We start from the raw sequence: 20,227 nt of genomic DNA, 5'->3' as shown, positions 1-20,227 counted from the left end.
TGTTGCACGCCGGCTTCTTGGGCCGCACGACACACCACCGTGCGTCTTGATTGTGAGATATAGCACAATAAGATTATCTAATCCAAAACAGCCAAGCTGTAAAAAAAGTGTGCGGCCCTCAAAAAGGCTATGGTGAAAAAACATGTGAAATCCAAGGTGGCGGCCAAGAAATGGCTGTGATGGTAGGTCAATGGTAAAAATTTTAATAACGACAATTCAGGTGAATTTTGGTGCCACTTGGTCAATTGGCACAAAATTCACCTGAATTGTCGTTATTAAAAATTTTACCATTAACCTACCATCACAGCCATTTCTTGGCCGCCACCTTGGATTTCACATCTTTTTTCACCATAGCCTTTTTGAGGGCCGCGCACTTTTTTTACAGCTTGGCTGTTTTGGATTAGATTTCACTTCTTTTTGTATTTGTATACCCCAAAGCCGACCTATTGCCTGCTTTGGGACTTTTTTAACCTATCTTTTTTCTTTACCACAGGAAGAAGAAAAGATGAAGCAGATGTACCTTAAATATTTCTGATTTTATCAGTAAATGTACAAATTATATATATAATACATATATTTATTACAGAACTGTCCATGGTGGTTTCTTTGTAACTGAACACTCTTCAAGGTAACTTCTTCTAGCTGATCTCTCTACAGGGTGATTTGTTTGTAGCTGAACTATCAACAAGGTAACTTCTTCTAGCTGTTCTATCTACCAGTGGCGATTCTAGAAGTGTAGAGCAGGGGGGGGCCAGCTTGAATGAATGAATGCATATTGAACTATGAAAGACTGAGAATGCAAAGAAAGTATGCTACACTAGGAGGTTTGGGGATGTCCTTATCCCTGAAAATCTGAGAGCAGCTTCTGTGGACAGTTTATCATGTTGTAATGTATAACATATTATTTACATACCACAGTTTTTGTATAACATATTATTTACATACACAGGTTCCACAGTTGGTTACAATCCAAAGTCAAGCCTTCTGTTTCCAGTATGTACAAAATGTTGCAATATATGTAATCGGCACAACCTTTCTGTCAAATCTTGCTCAACAAAAGGCAACATCAAACCAGCTAGTCTTTCTTGAGTCATAGTTGTTCGGAGTTTTGATTTTAACAAAGTCAATTTTGAAAATGATCGCTCACAACTAGCACTTGTAAATGGTATTGTGCAAAGTGCTACTAACAAACGGGTCAATTCAGTGTAGACTTGTGTCCTATTATTTTCTGCCAGTTGTTTAAGTAATTTGTATGGCTTTTTAGCATCAATGACAGCATCATTTATAAAAAGTGAGCACTCGTGTTTTAATGTAACAGCATCCAATGAAAAGTGACTGGCAATTTGATCAAATTTAGAATCTGAAGCAATTTTACGCAATTGTAACTCTCCGAGAAAGCTTAAGAATATCCTTGATTCTTGGTTGAACCTGTAGTTAAACTCATTCAATATAATATCCAGTACCTCATAATAGAATCCGACACGTAAGCTTTCTTCATATGATGAAGAGTATTCATTCTGCCAATTTTCATCTATACGACGGCTAACCTTTCTGCGTCTAGGCTCCAACACTTCCACATTTTTTCCCTAGCAAATTCAACAGCTTTGTCATAATACTCTTTAAATTTTGTTTCATTTCTCATACCTCCAATAGTTTTAACTGTGGTATCAACAACTTGCAATGCACTAACAATGTCAATATCCTCTCTTTGGAGGTAATCACTGACAGTACGACATTTGAATAGTAGGTCTTTCAAAACAAAAAGACAAAGAAAAAAATCAAATTTGAGAATAGAAAATTTAAGCCCACATGCTTCTGCACTGATTCGACCATTGTGACAGTTGTCTTCAATTTCTTCTAATGATTTCACAATGGCTTCAAAATTTTCATACACTGCCTGAACTGCATCACTTCTGCATGCCCACCTTGTGTCAGATAGTTTTTTAAGGGTTTTAACATGAGGCTTTGAACTTAACTCCTTCATAAATGCCACAAGTGTGCTGTGTCTGTGAGGACTGGCTTCAATAAAGGTATAAAGATTCTGTATTACTCCAAAAAAATTTCTACAGCATTGGTTACTAGAAGTTGCTTCTACTAACACTAGGTTAACACAATGTGCATAACAGTGACAGTATATGGCCCTGGGTTGAATTTCCTTAACCTTAGCCTGAACTCCAGCATGTATGCCCCGCATGTTGCTGGCCCCGTCATAACATTGACCAACTAAATTGTCAGTTGTCAATCCAACTTTTGATAAACCTTTCAACAATATTTGAAACAGTGCCTCTGCAGTAGTGCTGTCAGTAGACTCAACATCTACTAGTCGTTCTTGAATCACATATTGTGAATCAACATACCGTACTACTATTGAAACCTGCTCTTTGTGACTTAAGTCGCTGGCTTCATCCATCATGATGCTAAAATAAACAATTCCTGAAAATTCTTCCTTTAGGAGTGAAATCATGTTGTGATAAATAGCAGATATTAAATCATTTTGAATAGTCATAGAGGTGTATCTTGCATTCCGTGGTCCATCTTCAAAATGTGCTTTCAAAAGTCCATCATATTTAGCTAAAAGCTGTGTTATCTCCAAAAACAAACCTCTGTTGTGAGATTCATTATTTTCTCGATGACCACGTAAGGGATGTCCAGTTTTGACAAGCAGTAAAATAACATCAATAATACGATACAGTATCTCTCTATTAGTTTCTTGTTGTTTTTGCAATCTAGAGGAACTTTTAGTACTGGCTTGGTCTAATTGATGATTAATAGGAATTGATGTGAGAAATTCTGCATAAGACAATGCTGACTGCTTATGTACAAGTGAGCTCTGATGTTTTGGTAAAAGAGTGGTAGCTTTTTTCCACCTCTGCCCTTGAGTACCGACTGTTGTGAATGCTGTATCCAATTTACCTGAAGTACCGGGAACTGTGTGTCCAAATGCACGACATATAAAACAGTACATTTTGCCCGTAATTGGTGAGTATTCCAACCAATTATGTGATCTGTACCACCTTGGTAAAAAACATCTTTTCCTACCATTGTGAAGTGTAGATCTGTAATTAGGTAACTGGGGTTGGTAGGGTCCATCCCTAATTCTCACTTGTTTTTCCCGCTCGCTACTAGGAAAGGGTAATGATGGGTCATTGGTGGGGTTTAAATCTACAGTTGGTACAGTACCTGTGCTATTACTTACTCTTGGACAAGGTGGTGAAACTCCACTTACACTAACAGAGTCGCCACTAATACTGGTTCGGATACTTTCACTGTCTGAATTTGAAACTAACTCTGAATTAAGACGAGATGACGAATGTGTCGACGTAGGATAACCATCCTCAGAGTCTGAGCTGCTTGGGTTATCTACCTCAGAGCGATGAATTAAAAACGGATCAAGAGAACTTTGTATACCACTGGCCATAAAAGCAACAATCCCACAATCAGTTATTAATTATTAATTAAATCCCACAATCGATTTGTTCAAGCTAGTATTTCTTGGAGTATTAAATTATGGACCATCTTGTTGGTATCGTGGTGCTTGGGGAAGTATTAATGTAAGTTTTAAGTAACAAAGCATTGTAGTTGACTTGTCTATGCATGCAGAGTTTGTTTATATGTTGTGGGTGTATTGAATATATAGCTAGGATGGAGGTACTAAAATTTAGCAGGGGGGGCCATGGCCCCCCTTTAGAGTCGCCTATGCTATCTACAGGGTGATTTATTTGTAGCTGAATTCTGTACAGGTGATTTTTTTGCTGCTGAGCTCTTTACAGAATGGTTTCTTTGTAGCTGAACTCTCTACAAGGTAACTTCTTCTAACTGATCTCTCTACAGGGAGATTTGTTTGTAGCTGAACTCTCTGCAGGTGATTTGTTTGCAGCTGAACTATCTAGATGATGGTTTCTTTGTAGCTGAACTCTCTACAAGGTAATTTCTTCTAGCTGAACTCTCTACATGGTGGTTTCTTTGTAGCTGAACTCTCTACAAGATAAATTCTTCTAACTGATCTTTCTACAGGGCAATTTGTTTGTGACAGAATTTTCTACAGGATGATTTCTTTGCAGCTGAACTCTCTACATGGTGGTTTCTTTGTACTGTAGCTGAACTCTCTACAAGGTAATTTCTTCCAGCTGATCTCTCTACAGGGTGATTTGTTTGTAGCTGAATTCTATACATTTGATTTGTTTGCAGCTGAGCACTTTACAGAATGGTTTCTTTGTAGCTGAACTCTCTACAAGGTAACTTCTTCTAACTGAACTCTCTACAGGGAGATTTGTTTGCAGCTGAACTCTCTTCATGATGGTTTCTTTGTAGCTGAATTCTCTACAAGGTAACTTCTTCTAGCTGAACTCCCTACATGGTGGTTTTTTTGTAGCTGAACTCTCTACAAGGTGACTTCTTCTAGCTGATCTATCTACAGGGTGATTTGTTTGTAGCTGATTTTTTTACAAGGTGATTTGTTTGCAGCTGAACTCTCTATATGGTGGTTTCTTTGTAGCTGAACTTTCTACAAGGTGACTTCTTCTAGCTGATCTCTCTACAGGGTGATTTGTTTGTAGCTGAACTCTCTTCATGATGGTTTCTTTGTAGCTGAACTCTCTACAAGGTAACTTCTTCTAACTGAACTGTCTACAGGGAGATTTGTTTGCAGCTGAACTCTCTTCATGATGGTTTCTTTGTAGCTGAACTCTCTACAAGGTAACTTCTTCTAGCTGAACTCCCTACATGGTGGTTTCTTTGTAGCTGAACTCTCTATAGGTGATTTGTTTGCAGCTGAACTCTCCACATGATGGTTTCTTTAAATTTGTAGCTGAACTCTCTACAAAGTAACTTCTAGCTGATCTCTCTACAGGATGATTTGTTTGTAGCTGAACTATCTACAAGATAACTTCTTCTAGCTGATCTCTCTACAGGGTGATTTGTTTGTAGCTGAATTCTGTACAGGTGATTTGTTTGCAGCTGAGCTCTTTACAGAATGGTTTCTTTGTAGCTGAACTCTCTACAAGGTAACTTCTTCTAACTGAACTCTCTACAGGGAGATTTGTTTGCAGCTGAACTCTCTTCATGATGGTTTCTTTGTAGCTGAACTCTCTACAAGGTAACTTCTTCTAGCTGAACTCCCTACATGGTGGTTTCTTTGTAGCTGAACTCTCTACAAGGTGACTTCTTCTAGCTGATCTTTCTACAGGGTGATTTGTTTGTAGCTGAATTCTGTACCGGTGATTTGTTTGCAGCTGAGCTCTTTACAGAATGGTTTCTTTGTAGCTGAACTCTCTACAAGGTAGCTTCTTCTAGCTGATGTCTCCACAAGGTCACTAGTTTGTAGCTGAACTTTCTACATGGTGGTTTCTTTGTAACTGAACTCTCTACAAGGTAACTTCTTCTAGCTGATCTTTCTACAGGGTGATTTGTTTGTGGCTGAACTCTCTGCAAGGAAACTTTTTCTATAGCTGATCTCTCTACAGGGAGATTTGTTTGTAGCTGAACTCTCTACAGGTGATTTGTTTGCAGCTGAACTCTCCACATGATGATTTCTTTGCAACTGAACTCTCTACAAGGTAACTTCTTCTAGCTGATCTCTCTATAGGGTGATTTGTTTGTAGCTGAATTCTGTACAGGTGATTTGTTTGCAGCTGAGCTCTTTACAGAATGGTTTCTATGTAGCTGAACTCTTTACAAGGTAACTTCTTCTAGCTGATGTCTCTACAGGGTCACTAGTTTGTAAATGAATTCTCTACATGGTGGTTTCTTTGTAACTGAACTCTCTACAAGATAACTTCTTCTAGCTGATCTTTCTATAGTGTGATTTGTTTGTAGTGGAATTCTGTACAGGTGATTTTTTTTTGCAGCCGAGCTCTTTACAGAATGGTTTCTTTGTAGCTGAACTCTTTACAAGGTAACTTCTTCTAGCTGATGTCTCCACAGGGTCACTAGTTTGTAAACGAATTCTCTACATGGTGGTTTCTTTGTAACTGAACTCTCTACAACGAAACTTCTCCTAGCTGATCTCTCTACAGGGAGATTTGTTTGTAGCTGAACTCTCTACAGGTGATTTGTTTGCAGCTGAACTCTCTACATGATAGTTTTTTTGTAGCTGAACTCTCTACAAGGTAACAACTTCTTCTAGCTGAACTCCCTACATGGTGGTTTCTTTGTAGCTGAACTCTCTACAAGGTGACTTCTTCTAGCTGATCTTTCTACAGGGTGATTTGTTTGTAGCTGAATTCTGTACCGGTGATTTGTTTGCAGCTGAGCTCTTTACAGAATGGTTTCTTTGTAGCTGAACTCTCTACAAGGTAGCTTCTTCTAGCTGATGTCTCCACAAGGTCACTAGTTTGTAGCTGAACTTTCTACATGGTGGTTTCTTTGTAACTGAACTCTCTACAAGGTAACTTCTTCTAGCTGATCTTTCTACAGGGTGATTTGTTTGTGGCTGAACTCTCTGCAAGGAAACTTTTTCTATAGCTGATCTCTCTACAGGGAGATTTGTTTGTAGCTGAACTCTCTACAGGTGATTTGTTTGCAGCTGAACTCTCCACATGATGATTTCTTTGCAACTGAACTCTCTACAAGGTAACTTCTTCTAGCTGATCTCTCTATAGGGTGATTTGTTTGTAGCTGAATTCTGTACAGGTGATTTGTTTGCAGCTGAGCTCTTTACAGAATGGTTTCTATGTAGCTGAACTCTTTACAAGGTAACTTCTTCTAGCTGATGTCTCTACAGGGTCACTAGTTTGTAAATGAATTCTCTACATGGTGGTTTCTTTGTAACTGAACTCTCTACAAGATAACTTCTTCTAGCTGATCTTTCTATAGTGTGATTTGTTTGTAGTGGAATTCTGTACAGGTGATTTTTTTTTGCAGCCGAGCTCTTTACAGAATGGTTTCTTTGTAGCTGAACTCTTTACAAGGTAACTTCTTCTAGCTGATGTCTCCACAGGGTCACTAGTTTGTAAACGAATTCTCTACATGGTGGTTTCTTTGTAACTGAACTCTCTACAACGAAACTTCTCCTAGCTGATCTCTCTACAGGGAGATTTGTTTGTAGCTGAACTCTCTACAGGTGATTTGTTTGCAGCTGAACTCTCTACATGATAGTTTTTTTGTAGCTGAACTCTCTACAAGGTAACAACTTCTTCTAGCTGATCTCTCTACGGGGCGATTTGTTTGTAGCTGAACTCTACAAGGTGATTTCTTCTAGCTGAATTATCTCTTTCTATAGTTGCATGAATTCTCTACAAGGTAACTTCTTCTAGCAGATCTCTCTACCGGGTGAATTGTTTGTGGCTGATCTCTCTACAGGGTGACTTGTTTGTAGCTGATCTCTATACAGGTTACGTGTTTCTAGCTGATCTCTTGAATTCTCTTAAGGTGACTGCTCTATTAGGATGACTGCTCTATTAGGATGACTGCTCTATTAGAGTATCTCGATCTCGCACTTGCTACACCAAGTTGGATTTCGTGTTATAACTCCGTGGCTTTAAGTCTGATTCTTCTACACCATTGAAGAACCTTTCTAAGATGATAACTCCATCTATACAGCGATTTTCAAAGCATTACCCCAAGTGGTTTATCTGGTAGGCGTGGCAAGCAGTCGTTTTTTATTAGCTAATCTCGATTGCGTAATTGTTACACACTGTTGGTTTTTTCGCTGTATCTTCCTGGTTTTTAGCTCGATTTCTTTCAAACTACAGAATGTTTGAGGTTCAATAGTTAACCTATTCACCCACCGATTTTCAGCTTCATCCCCTACGCGGTTTACCCTGTAGGCGTGACAACATATTGGTGTTATTTTTCGTGAATAATCGCTCATAACTCTTTGCCTTTGTATCGTATTCCAGCCAAAGTTGGTACAGAGATGCGCCTTTATACCCCCCTTCTGTGTGCCAAATTTCAAGGCGATCGGATATGGCGTTCGGGTTTTATAGCAGTTTTTGTAAGTGTGCGAAAAGAGGAAGAAAAATAAGAAGAAAAAAAACGAAGAAACTAAGCCAATTTTTGAAGTCGCATATCTCGGGAACGCCTGAAGCGATTTCGCTCAAATTTGGAATGTAGAGTGCTGAGGTTGGAGGGAGTGTCCACAGCAAAAATCGTCTTGTTTCATCAAGGCAGCACAGAGCTACGGAGGTGCGAAAATTGCGTTTTCTTCCTGTCAATATACTCAAGGGTGTTGCACGCCGGCTTCTTGGGCCGCACGACACACTACCGTGTGTCTTGATATAGCGTAATCACTATGGTTGTGTTGAATTTACTAAACGTTGTTCACAAACCAAACTTTTCTGTTTTTGGTCAGCATAATGTTAGAGTAGTATCATACAACAAAAAATGTATTACCAAAAAAGTGGTACAAAAAACCCTCAAAAACAAAAAAAAGGTATAAACAATTAGAGAATTGAACCCAGGTCTACCACAGTGTAGTCCAGGATCTTACCACTTGTCTACAAAGTCCCTTCAGCTAAGTAGGTGCTTTTAATAGTACTTACACTACTCAAGTGAAATATCTGTACTATAGATAGACTTGCAATTGACCAATACCGATACTCGTAATATCGGTACCGATATCGATATAATATCGGTATCGGTACAGCCCTAATGCATACCTTATGTTCCCTGCCTGAGTGAGTGTTTGCCCTGAAATATGCAGAGAAATTCTCTACATACAATGTCTAGCCTAATTCGTAGTTTGTGTATGTTTGAAGCCAACACCTAGATTCATCATGCTTGCATGACACATGCAGCACTTAACTAGATAAACACTTACTGACACTACAAAATACTGTTATTACATATGCAACTACTGTATATATTGTAGCTCTGTACTTGGAGGGATAGCCAGTGACAAACTGAAGAGAAGAAAGTTGCTAGTGATCATAGCAGGTACACTGTTACCAACATATATGTCTGTGTACTGGTGTTCCCCACTTGTAGCTTTTTCAGTGGCGGTTGGTGCTGGACTAGCTGCTGGACTTCCTTATTTCATTGTTGCTACCATCACTGCTGTGTTGTTTGGTATGTGTGTATGATATACTTACGCATACATGCATACTTACATATGCACGTAGGGCAAGTTCTGCCCCCAACATTATTTGCCTGCAATGACTCCTAATGCTGTAGTAGTTTACAGGTATCCTGCCATCCTTCCTGAAATGACAATACTGTGTCAAGGCTTTACTTACCGTTTGTATGTACAATGTATGTTATTTACAGAGTGGCTAACAGTCTCTCCACAATTATTGCTCAAAAACCATGCTAAGTAAAATTATTACTCCATCATCCAGGTGCTGGATTCAGTACGTATCTGTCGGTGGACTTTGCCCTACTCATGGATGTGCTGAAGAACAAATAAGATCATGCCAAGGACATTGCAGTCTGGCACCAAGTGAGTTTGTTAGTGTTGTACTGCATAACCAGACCCCCTGTAGTAACACAGGTGTGTATTTCATAAAACATATGTATGCACATGTGTGTGTGTGTGTGTGTGTGTGTGTGTGTGTGTGTGTGTGTGTGTGTGTGTGTGTGTGTGTGTGTGTGTGTGTGTGTGTGTGCATGTATGTGATAAAATTGTTTAGTGATTGTTCAATTGGAGTGTTTGTCACCAACTGTGTGTTCTATTAGAGTAGTTTCTTCTTTATTCTGGTGATAAACATAATTGATTTATTAATCTGTGTACATATGTACAAACTTGAGAATAGAACAGAATGGAGTTGCTTATACTAGAGAGGATACATTGAACATACAGAAAACCATTACACACAGCAAGCTTTACTGTAATGATGATAACTTACAGGAACATGTCAGCCTTCAGTAAAAAAAATCTGGCCTATAGTGGTATACATGTACATACTGTGTGTGACAGGATGGGCCGCAATACATGACTTTGGTTGTCTGGCATACACATGTACAAGTCAACTAAAGGAAACTGCATACGGTAGAGAGTTGATTATCAAACTAATGTGACGGAAGCTTGTTCATATAACTGAACAGTACATAAAGTCTATCAACTATTCAGAGGTTTGTTCAATTACTCTAATAAAGTGTACATTTAAAATACTCTAACTGAACAGTACTTGGATAATTGGCTGTTTGGATAACCTCAAGGTTCAGCTGTCTCCTGATTGTAAATGCACTTAATGTAGTTCTGTTCAAACACTACGGTACGTACCGCTCAAACACAATGTTGTCTCACAAGTATGTGAGTGATTAAAATACTTGCTAATTAAAGGATGTGGTACCCATTTTCCTTGTGAATATTCATACTGTTTTGCTTGGGATGAATACTTGTGAGTGAAACAGGTACCACACCTTTTAATTATCTAGTTTTTTAATCACTTGCACTATTGCGAGATGACATTGTGTTTGCGTGGTACATACCATACCTCATGTATGTACAGTATATAATTCTAATCTATTTGTTAATATAATTATGTTACGTTTGTGTGTCCCCAACAGGCTCTTGTGCTACCATAAACATTTGCCACTCTCATTGGAGGACTTGTTGTGTCCACATTAAACCACAGTAGTTGTGAACACGGACTAGGATACATTGTACTATTCATATTGACTGCTTTATACTTCTTTCTCAGTGCACTGTTTGTAACATGTATCAAGAAAGTACGATAACACTGCATCTTAAATTATTGTGCATGTAGGTAGTAGTGGTAATCAAATTGTAACTGTAATTGTTTGTGTAGTAGTATATGTGTACATATCTTTACTGTAAATAATTATCATTAAGTGGCTTGTAGTGTTTTTTATATGTAAGGCGTATGATGATTTTTTATATTAGTTCATATTCATGTAGAAACTTATTTTCAGATTAAAAAAATATTTAAATGTCTTACTTATGACTTGATCATCACTAATACTTCATCATCAGTAAGAGTAACAACTTATTGAATACTTGTTGTGTTAGAGAACAACATGGGGAAAATTTTGGCTGTTTTAATGAAGCATGATTGATTTTGATCCACACAGCTTTAAAACTACATAATTATCAAGTTGCCATAAATACACCAGAAGTTATAATTGTACTTATATGGTAGACAAATTCCTTTTAGCCAAACATTAAAATGATTGATCTATTAGATTATCTCTCCATCATTATGATCTGTTGTACTTATAAGAAGAATAATGTACGTATGGTAGTGCTGTAATACACTGACTCATGACATCTTGAAATATTACAGTGAAGTCTCACTTAATTTACCACTTTAAAAAGACCACCTCATTATAGTGGCCAACACAAACAATAAGGCACGCTTCATGAGACTTTTATTGAGGTAATTTTGTGACTGGATTTGTAAAAAGACCACAATTTTATTTTTGCTTTGAAGGAACACAATAATATTATTTTCTTCATCAATCCAATACAGTGGAACCTTCCTTATCCGAACTTCTATTATCCGGGTGCCTCCACTGTCCAGACAGTACAAAGTATCCCAATGTGACTTGTGGTCTATTGACCAAAACGAAGTTGGTTTAGATGAAAGCACATGCAAGGACGGACCTAAAGGTTGCTGTTTACCTGTTTGACGGCTTGTTTATTTTACTAATATATAATAACTACCACCTGGTTGTTAGGTGATGATGCTTTTTTACAACTCAGGGGAGTGATCATGACTGCTCTGTAGTAACTTAATTCTTCCTCTGCCCATTAAACTTTATAACTATGTACTAGATTACCTGTAGCTACTCTATGATATGGTTCACTGCTGACCAAATTTCAAGTCATTGGGTTATTATACATGTATTGTCAAAATTAATGTGCATGCAAGACCTAGGCCTGCATTAAATATATATGCCAGCATAATAAAAAGCATAATAGGCTGGAGTGCTATGTCAGCCTAATGTTAGCATATTATAGGTGGATATTTTAAACTATGGAGCTTAATTCTATGAAAATAGCCCAATAGAGCAGTCAGTAGTAGAAACTGTAACTTGTAATAGAGCACTCAAATGCACACAGCTTCTTAGATCTAACATTCCAAGATAAATAATTGTAAGAAGCATTGCAAGCATAATGGAAACACTGTAGAGCATAATAGGTAAAAATTTCTGAAAGCATTTTGGGCTAAAATCGTACTTGACTCGGGCCTATCAAGACCTCTTATATACATTTGGTCACATTATTGGTGAATTTAGTCCCACAGATGTCTGTATTGGTGGTCTTCACTTTTATGGAATGAAGCATCATGCACTTAAATGCTCTATAGCTAGTAGAGCAGTCGGTTTAGCTAAAATGAAACTATCAGCTCTAATAGAGCAGTCACTTGAAGAAAGCAGGCTTGTATGGATCGATAAACTGAGTTGCTTTGCTGGTAACAGCAAAGCTGCATGGTATGCCTGACTGTAATACACAATGTATAGGACTGTTCACTAGTCATGTAGTATTAATGTGCTGTGGTGGAGAATTATTATTAGAATTTCAATCATCAGACATTGCATTAAACCAAGAAACTAAAGTGGACAATCATCTATGCAATGTTGTGTATTAGATAGTACATATTATACACATAACACATAGCTATATAGTTCTAGTTATAATCACAATACTGTATATACAAAGACAGCTGAAGGTATAAATGGTTTATTTACTATGCTTTGTCTGTGACAAAAATGCAAATACAGATAGCTAGCTATATATATACCATATGAAAATTAATAACTGTCAAGTGTTACAATAATCCATCACTCATGATCATTATCATTATCAGCATCAAACATTTTGCATGTACTGTATAATTTATTGTGTTTTTTAGTTATAGCTTCATGAACATAAATTTAGCTAGTGTTTCATAATGTAGGCTCAGTAGCAGGTCATGTGTGCCACTGAAGAGCTTTACAAATTTGTATATGTTATATAATGCAGTTTCGAATCAAAATTAATGATGAAAGCGATAGTGGCATACAAGCTAAGGCTGTCAGGCAGGTAGCTTTATAATCAGAATTTGCCCCTGGATTTTATTGACCTTTGCCAATATGATATTGGCAAAGGTCAATTTACATAATATATGTATTTACATTCTGTGCATCTTTATGTATACATCTGGGACTAAAAAGGGTTAGTTGTGGCTTTTAAAATGACTTTTGACTTTTGATATACATGCACTGCATTCCTTCTTCCTTTCAACATAATTACCGTAGTGTAGCCACTGGCTTTCTTGGCTGCACAACAAGTGCATGTCTGTGATATCTGTATAATCATGCAAGCAGTTAACTACCTCCAAATCACTAGATGATGATGAAGGTATATATAGAGTTGTTGACAGTGATTCAGCATTTGACAATACCAGTGATAATATCGATAATGATAATGGTAAAACAATTACTTTAAATAGCAGTTAAGCATCAAAATGCAAGAATCCTATCAAAAGTCATGAGTCATTGACTTTTGGATAGTTAATGGTGATTGCAAATTTTGACATAAATAGCCAACTGCACTACAGAAAAGTATAACCTCAAAGTTAATTATTTTTTATATACTTAAGTGCTGTACATTTTAACTCTTTTACAATTTACTACAGGGATTTGATTAAAAGTACCTCAAGATCTTCTTCAGACAGCTGTTTTCACCATTTCATGGTCTACTCTTTGATTTTAAAAATTGTCTTACAATCCAACTAGCTTTCTTACAGTCCACTATAAAATAAAATTGTCTTAAAACAAGACTTGCATGTATACATAATATCATAATGCATAGCGCTCTATTAAGTTTTCCCTTCAGTTTCCAGATCTCAATCATTCTTCTACATTGCTTCCAGATTCAATCTTGGCATACTTATATTTCAAAATTTTCCCAGGGGAGTATATGCATTCCAGACCACACTAGTTAAACAGATAGTTTCTCAGTATAGTTTTCCTCTTCACTGGCACTTTTGTTGCACAAGAATCCCTCTCTTTACTTTTATTGCAATCATGGCAATATACAGCACAAAAGGTACTCCCCCCCTGCCTCAGCTGGGGCTAGTTGTAAAAAAACTAGTTTTTTAAATACATATTTTACATGACGATTGTATACTGGATTTTATGTAGTACAGTAAGCTTCAGTATTCATTGCTTAGTTTATATATTATCTCAAACCACAGAACGACTTTTACTGCTTTCATCTTACATGTGTATTACATCTATTCAAGAAAGCTGAAGCAAATCCACACAATTAAATAGAAACCTCTTCCATCATAGATTTACAACAGCATAGTAAATTCAGGATATACAATGGTATGTAATACACCAGCAGTACAATTATGTATTAATATGCAACCTGTGTACAGGTATAATGGATGTTGTAGTTGTATGCAAAGGTAGTTGAAGGTGTAATAGTTTCATGCACAACTAAAGTAACCAGGTTTCCTGTCATTTCCACATTGCTGTGAGTCCATGCCCTATGTACATATTTGTGTTGTTACTATTATTGCTGTTGTGTTAAAGATCATTAGTGTGCTATATAGCAGTGGTGGAACTAAAGGAGGTCACAGCATAGCCACAAGGTATATCACTTATACCGCAGTTTGCCATGGTACACCACAGTGTGGCATTTAGCTATAGTCAAAAGTTATCGAGTTGTCTGCAAGTTTCTGTGGCCGGTGAAGCTGAAAGAAGTGACCCTGTGCAAAGTAGATATGCTGATTTCAACTTTACCATCTTTTTTTTGCTGAAAAGACGTTTTGCGGTGGTTCATGAAGAAAATACGTCTTGTGTATACCAACATCTAGGACTGTTCAGAATCTGTAACAACCATCCTGGAATTCAAGGCATCCATCAGCATCAATCCAAGTATAGTTCAAAAGTGAGCAGTGTGTTGTGTTGTGCGGAATTGCTTTATAGTATGCAAGGCCATGAATAACTACTGAGAAAACAGTTTTTAGCAAGTAATACAAACCTTGTAAGGCTTTACAACCACCTGTTGAGATACACTGATGTACCTACTCCCATTATTGTCTATTTATTGTGGCTGCAATGATTGTATTTTTGGTTAGAGACAGTTTATTTTTGCTCTTGATTATGTAGTGATGTCATCATAATTATAAAATAATTACCATCCTCCATACTTTTATGTGACAAATAAAGGAAAGTGGTATCCAAAAAATGCAACCTTACAATAATATTGAACGTTAGTGATTGTGTATGATTGTCATGTTTTATAAAGTAGTTGTTAGCTGTGACCTGTGATGCCAAAGTTCATCTGGTATGCAATTCACTTGTTAATTATCTCTGAATATACGTGGTATACGCGTGTATTATTAATTCTGCACAGAACATGCAGTATTCTTAGCAAAATCAAACAATACGTTTGGTCATTCTACAGAGGACTGGTCATTCTTGAGAGGTTTTACCTAGCTCGTGCATTTTACTACATTAAGTGGGTCTGTGGTGAAATTTCATGTCATTAGGAGTTTCATATACAACTTTATGACAGTTATGATATTGTGCTTGGTGCCATATAATGTACAGGAAATCCCTGAAAATGCTGTATTCAAAAATCACTGATCTATCAACTTCTTTTGCTAATATCTCTTGATAGGAACCATCAATTGAGGTGGGGTTTGCACTACAAAAATAGCACAGTATTTGCCATATCAAAGACTTTAAGGAATGTAAATATTTTAATTTGGTTGGAAATCCATAGTGAAATACTCTAATAGAGCATTCACTGATTAAAATGTTCCATGATAATTGTCACAAATTTTGCTAACTTAAGAGCATAATGCAAGCATAATAGGAACACTGAAAGAGCATAATGGGTGAAAATTTAGGGAAATTCCTGAAAACATTTTGGGCAAAATTTTGAGCATATTTGACTCAGGTCTATATACCTACTTAAAGCAATTGCATGCACATATGTAGTAAAGAATGGAAACTCATGCATGAGTTAACGTGATAAATGCTATCATGGCTAACGTTTTGATCACTGCTGCATAGTGTAATACGTATGACTCAGTCCTATTACACTATAATAACATTACCTGTGAAGTTCTATATAAGGACTTTACAGGTAATAAAAGCATACATGCTGGGCTGGTGTCTAATTTTACATTCAAATTTATTCTGATTGATGTCTGTAAGACTCTATAGTGTCATAGTTTGTTGAAAGTAAGGAAACTTGATTTATATGAAAAGATGTGGAAAACAAGAAGATACCGTAACAGATCAGTGAGTAAAATAATTCTAATAGATCAGTCCAGTATGCCTTGCATGCCCAGGGGCGGATCCAGGGGGGGTTCCAAGGGTTCCATGGAACCCCCCTCTTGAAAAGCCTCTCTCACTCGAGATACTCTAATAGAGCAGTCAAATCGAGATACTCTAATAGAGCAGTCACAGTAGTCATTTGAGGAGCAGTGTAGCAAGCTATATATCCAGTTATAAATAAGGAAGGAAATATAGTTAGTGAGGTGGCAGCTATTGTCAGCAGGTGATGACCCTTTTTTTTAATTTTTTTTTTTTTTTAATTTATTAATTTATTTTTTTGGTCTTCAACTTATACAGCTAAGCTGAAGTTGCAATTTCAAGTGGAACCCCCCATTTTAAAAGTCTGGATCCGCCCCTGATGCCCTTGACCTCTGTGTCACCCATGCAAGAATCAGTTAGGTAAAAATAAACAGCACTACAGGACAAACCACTGGAGCCATGTGCCCTTCTTTCATGGAGAATCATTTTTGTGTTAAAAGAAGTGACTTTTGGCATTCTGAAGGAGGAATACTGTGTGCAGTATAGTGCTACCTTTGTATTTTATTACATTTAGTCTTCATCTTTAATCAATAGCCATGGCTTCATTCTACCCTGAAAGAATTCATTTGTTGTGGTTCAATTACCATGGCTTCACCAACATCATTCAAGTAAACATGGTCTACTCATCCTGTACTGTAATTTTGGGACATACTCTCTTTCACAATTTGTTTGATAAAGTATCATAGACTATTTTCACTAAGGTCACTCCAAATGAGAATGCATAATGTTAATTCCTCACCCAATTTTCAGTCTCCCGTCGAGCATTTTGAAAATTTGGTGAGGAATTAACATTATTCATTATTACATCAATCCACAAAACTAACCATGAAATGATTGATAGTACACAACATGCAACTGAAAGCCTACTTTACAATAATTCACAGCTTTACATATACAACACTGCTTTCATTGTCGTTTAATACTCTTCATTGTACTATGGGTTCTATCCACACCTTCACATGCTCTAGTTGCACTGAGGACAATGTAGTTTCTCTCTCTATTGTCTGTAAACATTGACTGATATAAGTACACACTTCCTGTGTTTGTGACTTTATAGCTACTCAGCTACACTTTTCAAGAACTTTATGGAATCCAGCTTTCATTTAGTTTGTTAATAATTTTTCTTCTCTCAAAGAAGACAGTTCCACTAGCTATATAGCTTTATTATTTTTGTTGCTTAATTTATCTCTTTGAGCTGCTCTGAATGAATAAGAGCATGTTACTGTTTCAAACATATATGTAATAAGGCTGCCGAGTAGTGATTTTTCACATAGCTATATATGTACTTGCTAGTAAGTTAGGCAGTACTGCACAGATTGAAGACTATGATCACAGCAATATAAGTGATTCAACTGTTTGTTTTTCACCAACAGTGGGTAAATAATCTAACAAAATCCTGTAAGTGGCTACTATACATAAATATAACCTTCTTTTTTTGTATCATAAATATAATTATAGTACTGTTTTGCTATGTACTTAGCTAATGTTGATAACATCCCCATGATAAAGCTATATACTTTCTGATTTTCATTGGCTTCTCAAAGTGACCAATAGACATTTTGGAACAGAAGGTTTTAAACATTGCCTTACATACACCTGGAAGTACTGACAGGTAAAATATATTATTATAATGGCAATAATAATGATAATGACCCTGGGTGCTCACACATCATGCAGGTGGAGGACAGGAAACTACATCCTCATGTGGAGTGGCCTAGAAAATATTATGCATTTGATCTTTGGGAGATAGCGAGGTCTTTAATCCACTAAAAGACCTGATAGCAGGTTCTTAAAATGGTTAAAAACTTGCTAGAAGAACAGATTTCAAGCATTGAAAATCTCGCTTTGATTTGCTATGCTGTTCCAAGCATATTATAGGCTAATAGCCTGCAGTGGGTGAAGTCACCCAAGCCAACATGAGTTTGACCACTTCGTTCTTTTTATAAACATGCCTCCTCAGATCTTTGTGTTTAAAAAACCTTGGCTTTGCATGCCTTGGTTTAAAATTTGTGAAGATCCTCATGCTATGTCTCTAAACTACACATAGAGAATAGGCTAAATTAAATGATGCAATGAAAAAAGGTCAGTATATTACTGGGTCATGGTTTATTAATTATTTTTAGAGGTGCAAAATATTTACTTGCACTTACAAATGAAATTCCATATAAAAGTAGACAAACAAGTTGAGAAATTTTATAATAAAAATTAGGAGATCATTACTTGACATATAAATTGTTAAATCCCTACTTTAGTTGAGGGGTATAGGTAACGACCTGAAATTTCATAGGTCACTGCTGAAATTATATTAATTCTGAAAGATGAAATATCACCTGAAGTTTTGTACATTTGAAAATGAAAGTTGATGATTGTAATGGGAGCTTATGGAATTTTACAGAAATTAACAGATCTAGATTTTTCTAATGTTGGAATTGCTAAATTTAGAGAAAAATGGACATGACATGTATCTTGAAAGATGAAATAATTATGGGCACTCATCTTTCTATCATATGAAAGTTCATAGATAATTTTGGCCCAATGCCTACCCCTCGACTTAACCATCGCCATCAGTTTAATTACATTCATAGCCTAGGTAGGGATTAACTTTATGTGTCAGGTGATGATCTCCCTATAGTGGGATAGATTTTGTTAACTTAGTAATGAATACAAATGATATTGTAGTTTAATCAAATTGCTGGCCAGTAATCTTGTTGAGAAGCCTTTCTACTATTTTACCATTTTTGGATCAATACCACATGAAGGACCAGTTGTTATAGCTACATGTACTGTATATTATATCCTTATTAGGAAATACACAACACTATAAAACATCACAACCCTCAGTAGCATTACCATTATAGATCAGTTGTAGTAGTGAACTAGAGTTGGTCAGTGTTGGCTAGTCTACAATGACTACTATTATAACTGTTACACTAGTAGTACTAGTTAGTCTAGGAATAGTGCTAGTTGATGGAGAATGTCAAACAAATGGTGGACCTATTGATAACTGTTGTTGTCTTGGCTACAATAACAACAACTACAATGTAAAGAGTTCAGGAGTCTATACTATAGGTAACTTCTGTGGAGTGAAATGTTCCAATGCTAGAGTATATTGTGATACTACCTCAGGAGGAGGAGGATGGACCGTTATTCAGAGGAGAAGAGATGGAAGTATTGACTTTAAGAAAAGAGACTGGGTAGAATATGAAGATGGATTTGGTAGCCTTTCTGGAGAATTTTGGCTTGGCTTAAGATCTATTAATTGTTTAACTAGTCAAGGAAATTGGGAACTTCGAATAGATTATCAGTTATCTAATAGAACAAAATCTTATCTTCACTACAAACAGTTTTCAGTAGGACCATCTGAGGATCAGTATCAATTGAGTATATCAGGATTTGATAGTGTTGGACTGACTGATCCATTTTATTATAATGCAGATAATACAATAAATGGCATGAAATTTTCCTCTCATGATCGTGAAAATGACTTGTGGTCACCTGGTAATTGTGCGCATAATGATGGTGGATGGTGGTACAAATCCTGTGGTACAGTATGGTTCAATAATAACTACAATGGCCGTTCAGTATTCCTCAATGGTCAATATCTTGTTCTACCATTTTTGGAGATTAAAATCAGGCCACTGAATTGTAACAACCATGCAGTGACTATCTAGTACACAGTGACACCGTGAATATTTTTGACTATTTTATGTGCTAGTACCTATGAATATACAGTATGTACATTAATTAGACATCAGAAGTTAATTGTGTGCACTTTAATTAAGAGCTTTATTCATCAAGACACACGATAGTGTGTCGTGCGGCCCAAGAAGCCGGCGCGCTAGCGCCACACTGTGGGTATATGGACTGGAAAAAAGAAACGTTATTTTCACACCTTTAATTTGTATCTCGGTGATCCGTTATCTGATTGGAACCAAATTTGCTGCAGAATTGCCCACCAGCTAGGGGAGTCCATATTCCAAATTTCCAGCCATTTCCTAGATAAGAG

General features: G+C 36.7%; 2 protein-coding genes across 2 annotated transcripts; one reads left to right on the top strand and one right to left on the bottom strand.

Annotated features, from left to right (window-relative positions):
• Positions 1-962: 962 nt before the first annotated feature.
• Positions 963-3,418, bottom strand: LOC136253797 (zinc finger MYM-type protein 1-like). The gene is made up of 2 exons (XM_066046455.1): positions 1,548-3,418; positions 963-1,428 (listed from the first exon to the last, which is right to left on the bottom strand). The coding sequence occupies exons 1-2, from the start codon at positions 3,416-3,418 to the stop codon at positions 963-965; spliced, it is 2,337 nt and encodes a 778-aa protein (XP_065902527.1).
• A 15,709-nt stretch (positions 3,419-19,127) lies between these two features.
• On the top strand, positions 19,128-19,892 carry LOC136253796 (fibrinogen-like protein A). Its single transcript, XM_066046454.1, has one exon. It carries the CDS (start codon positions 19,128-19,130, stop codon positions 19,890-19,892), a length of 765 nt encoding a protein of 254 aa, XP_065902526.1.
• Positions 19,893-20,227: the final 335 nt, after the last annotated feature.

The sequence above is a fragment of the Dysidea avara genome, chromosome 4 (genome assembly GCF_963678975.1).
Source record: "Dysidea avara chromosome 4, odDysAvar1.4, whole genome shotgun sequence".
In the NCBI taxonomy this organism is placed as follows: Eukaryota; Metazoa; Porifera; class Demospongiae; order Dictyoceratida; family Dysideidae; genus Dysidea; species Dysidea avara.
This window is presented reverse-complemented; position numbering and strand designations above follow the sequence as displayed.

Coding starts and splice junctions, on each gene's coding strand:
- LOC136253796 (XM_066046454.1), top strand. CDS start 19,128: ATGACTACTATTATAACTGTTACACTAGTAGTACTAGTTAGTCTAGGA.
- LOC136253797 (XM_066046455.1), bottom strand. CDS start 3,418: ATGGCCAGTGGTATACAAAGTTCTCTTGATCCGTTTTTAATTCATCGC. Junction 1,429..1,547: donor TGGAGCCTAGACGCAGAAAG/GTTAGCCGTCGT, acceptor GTTTAACTACAG/GTTCAACCAAGAATCAAGGA.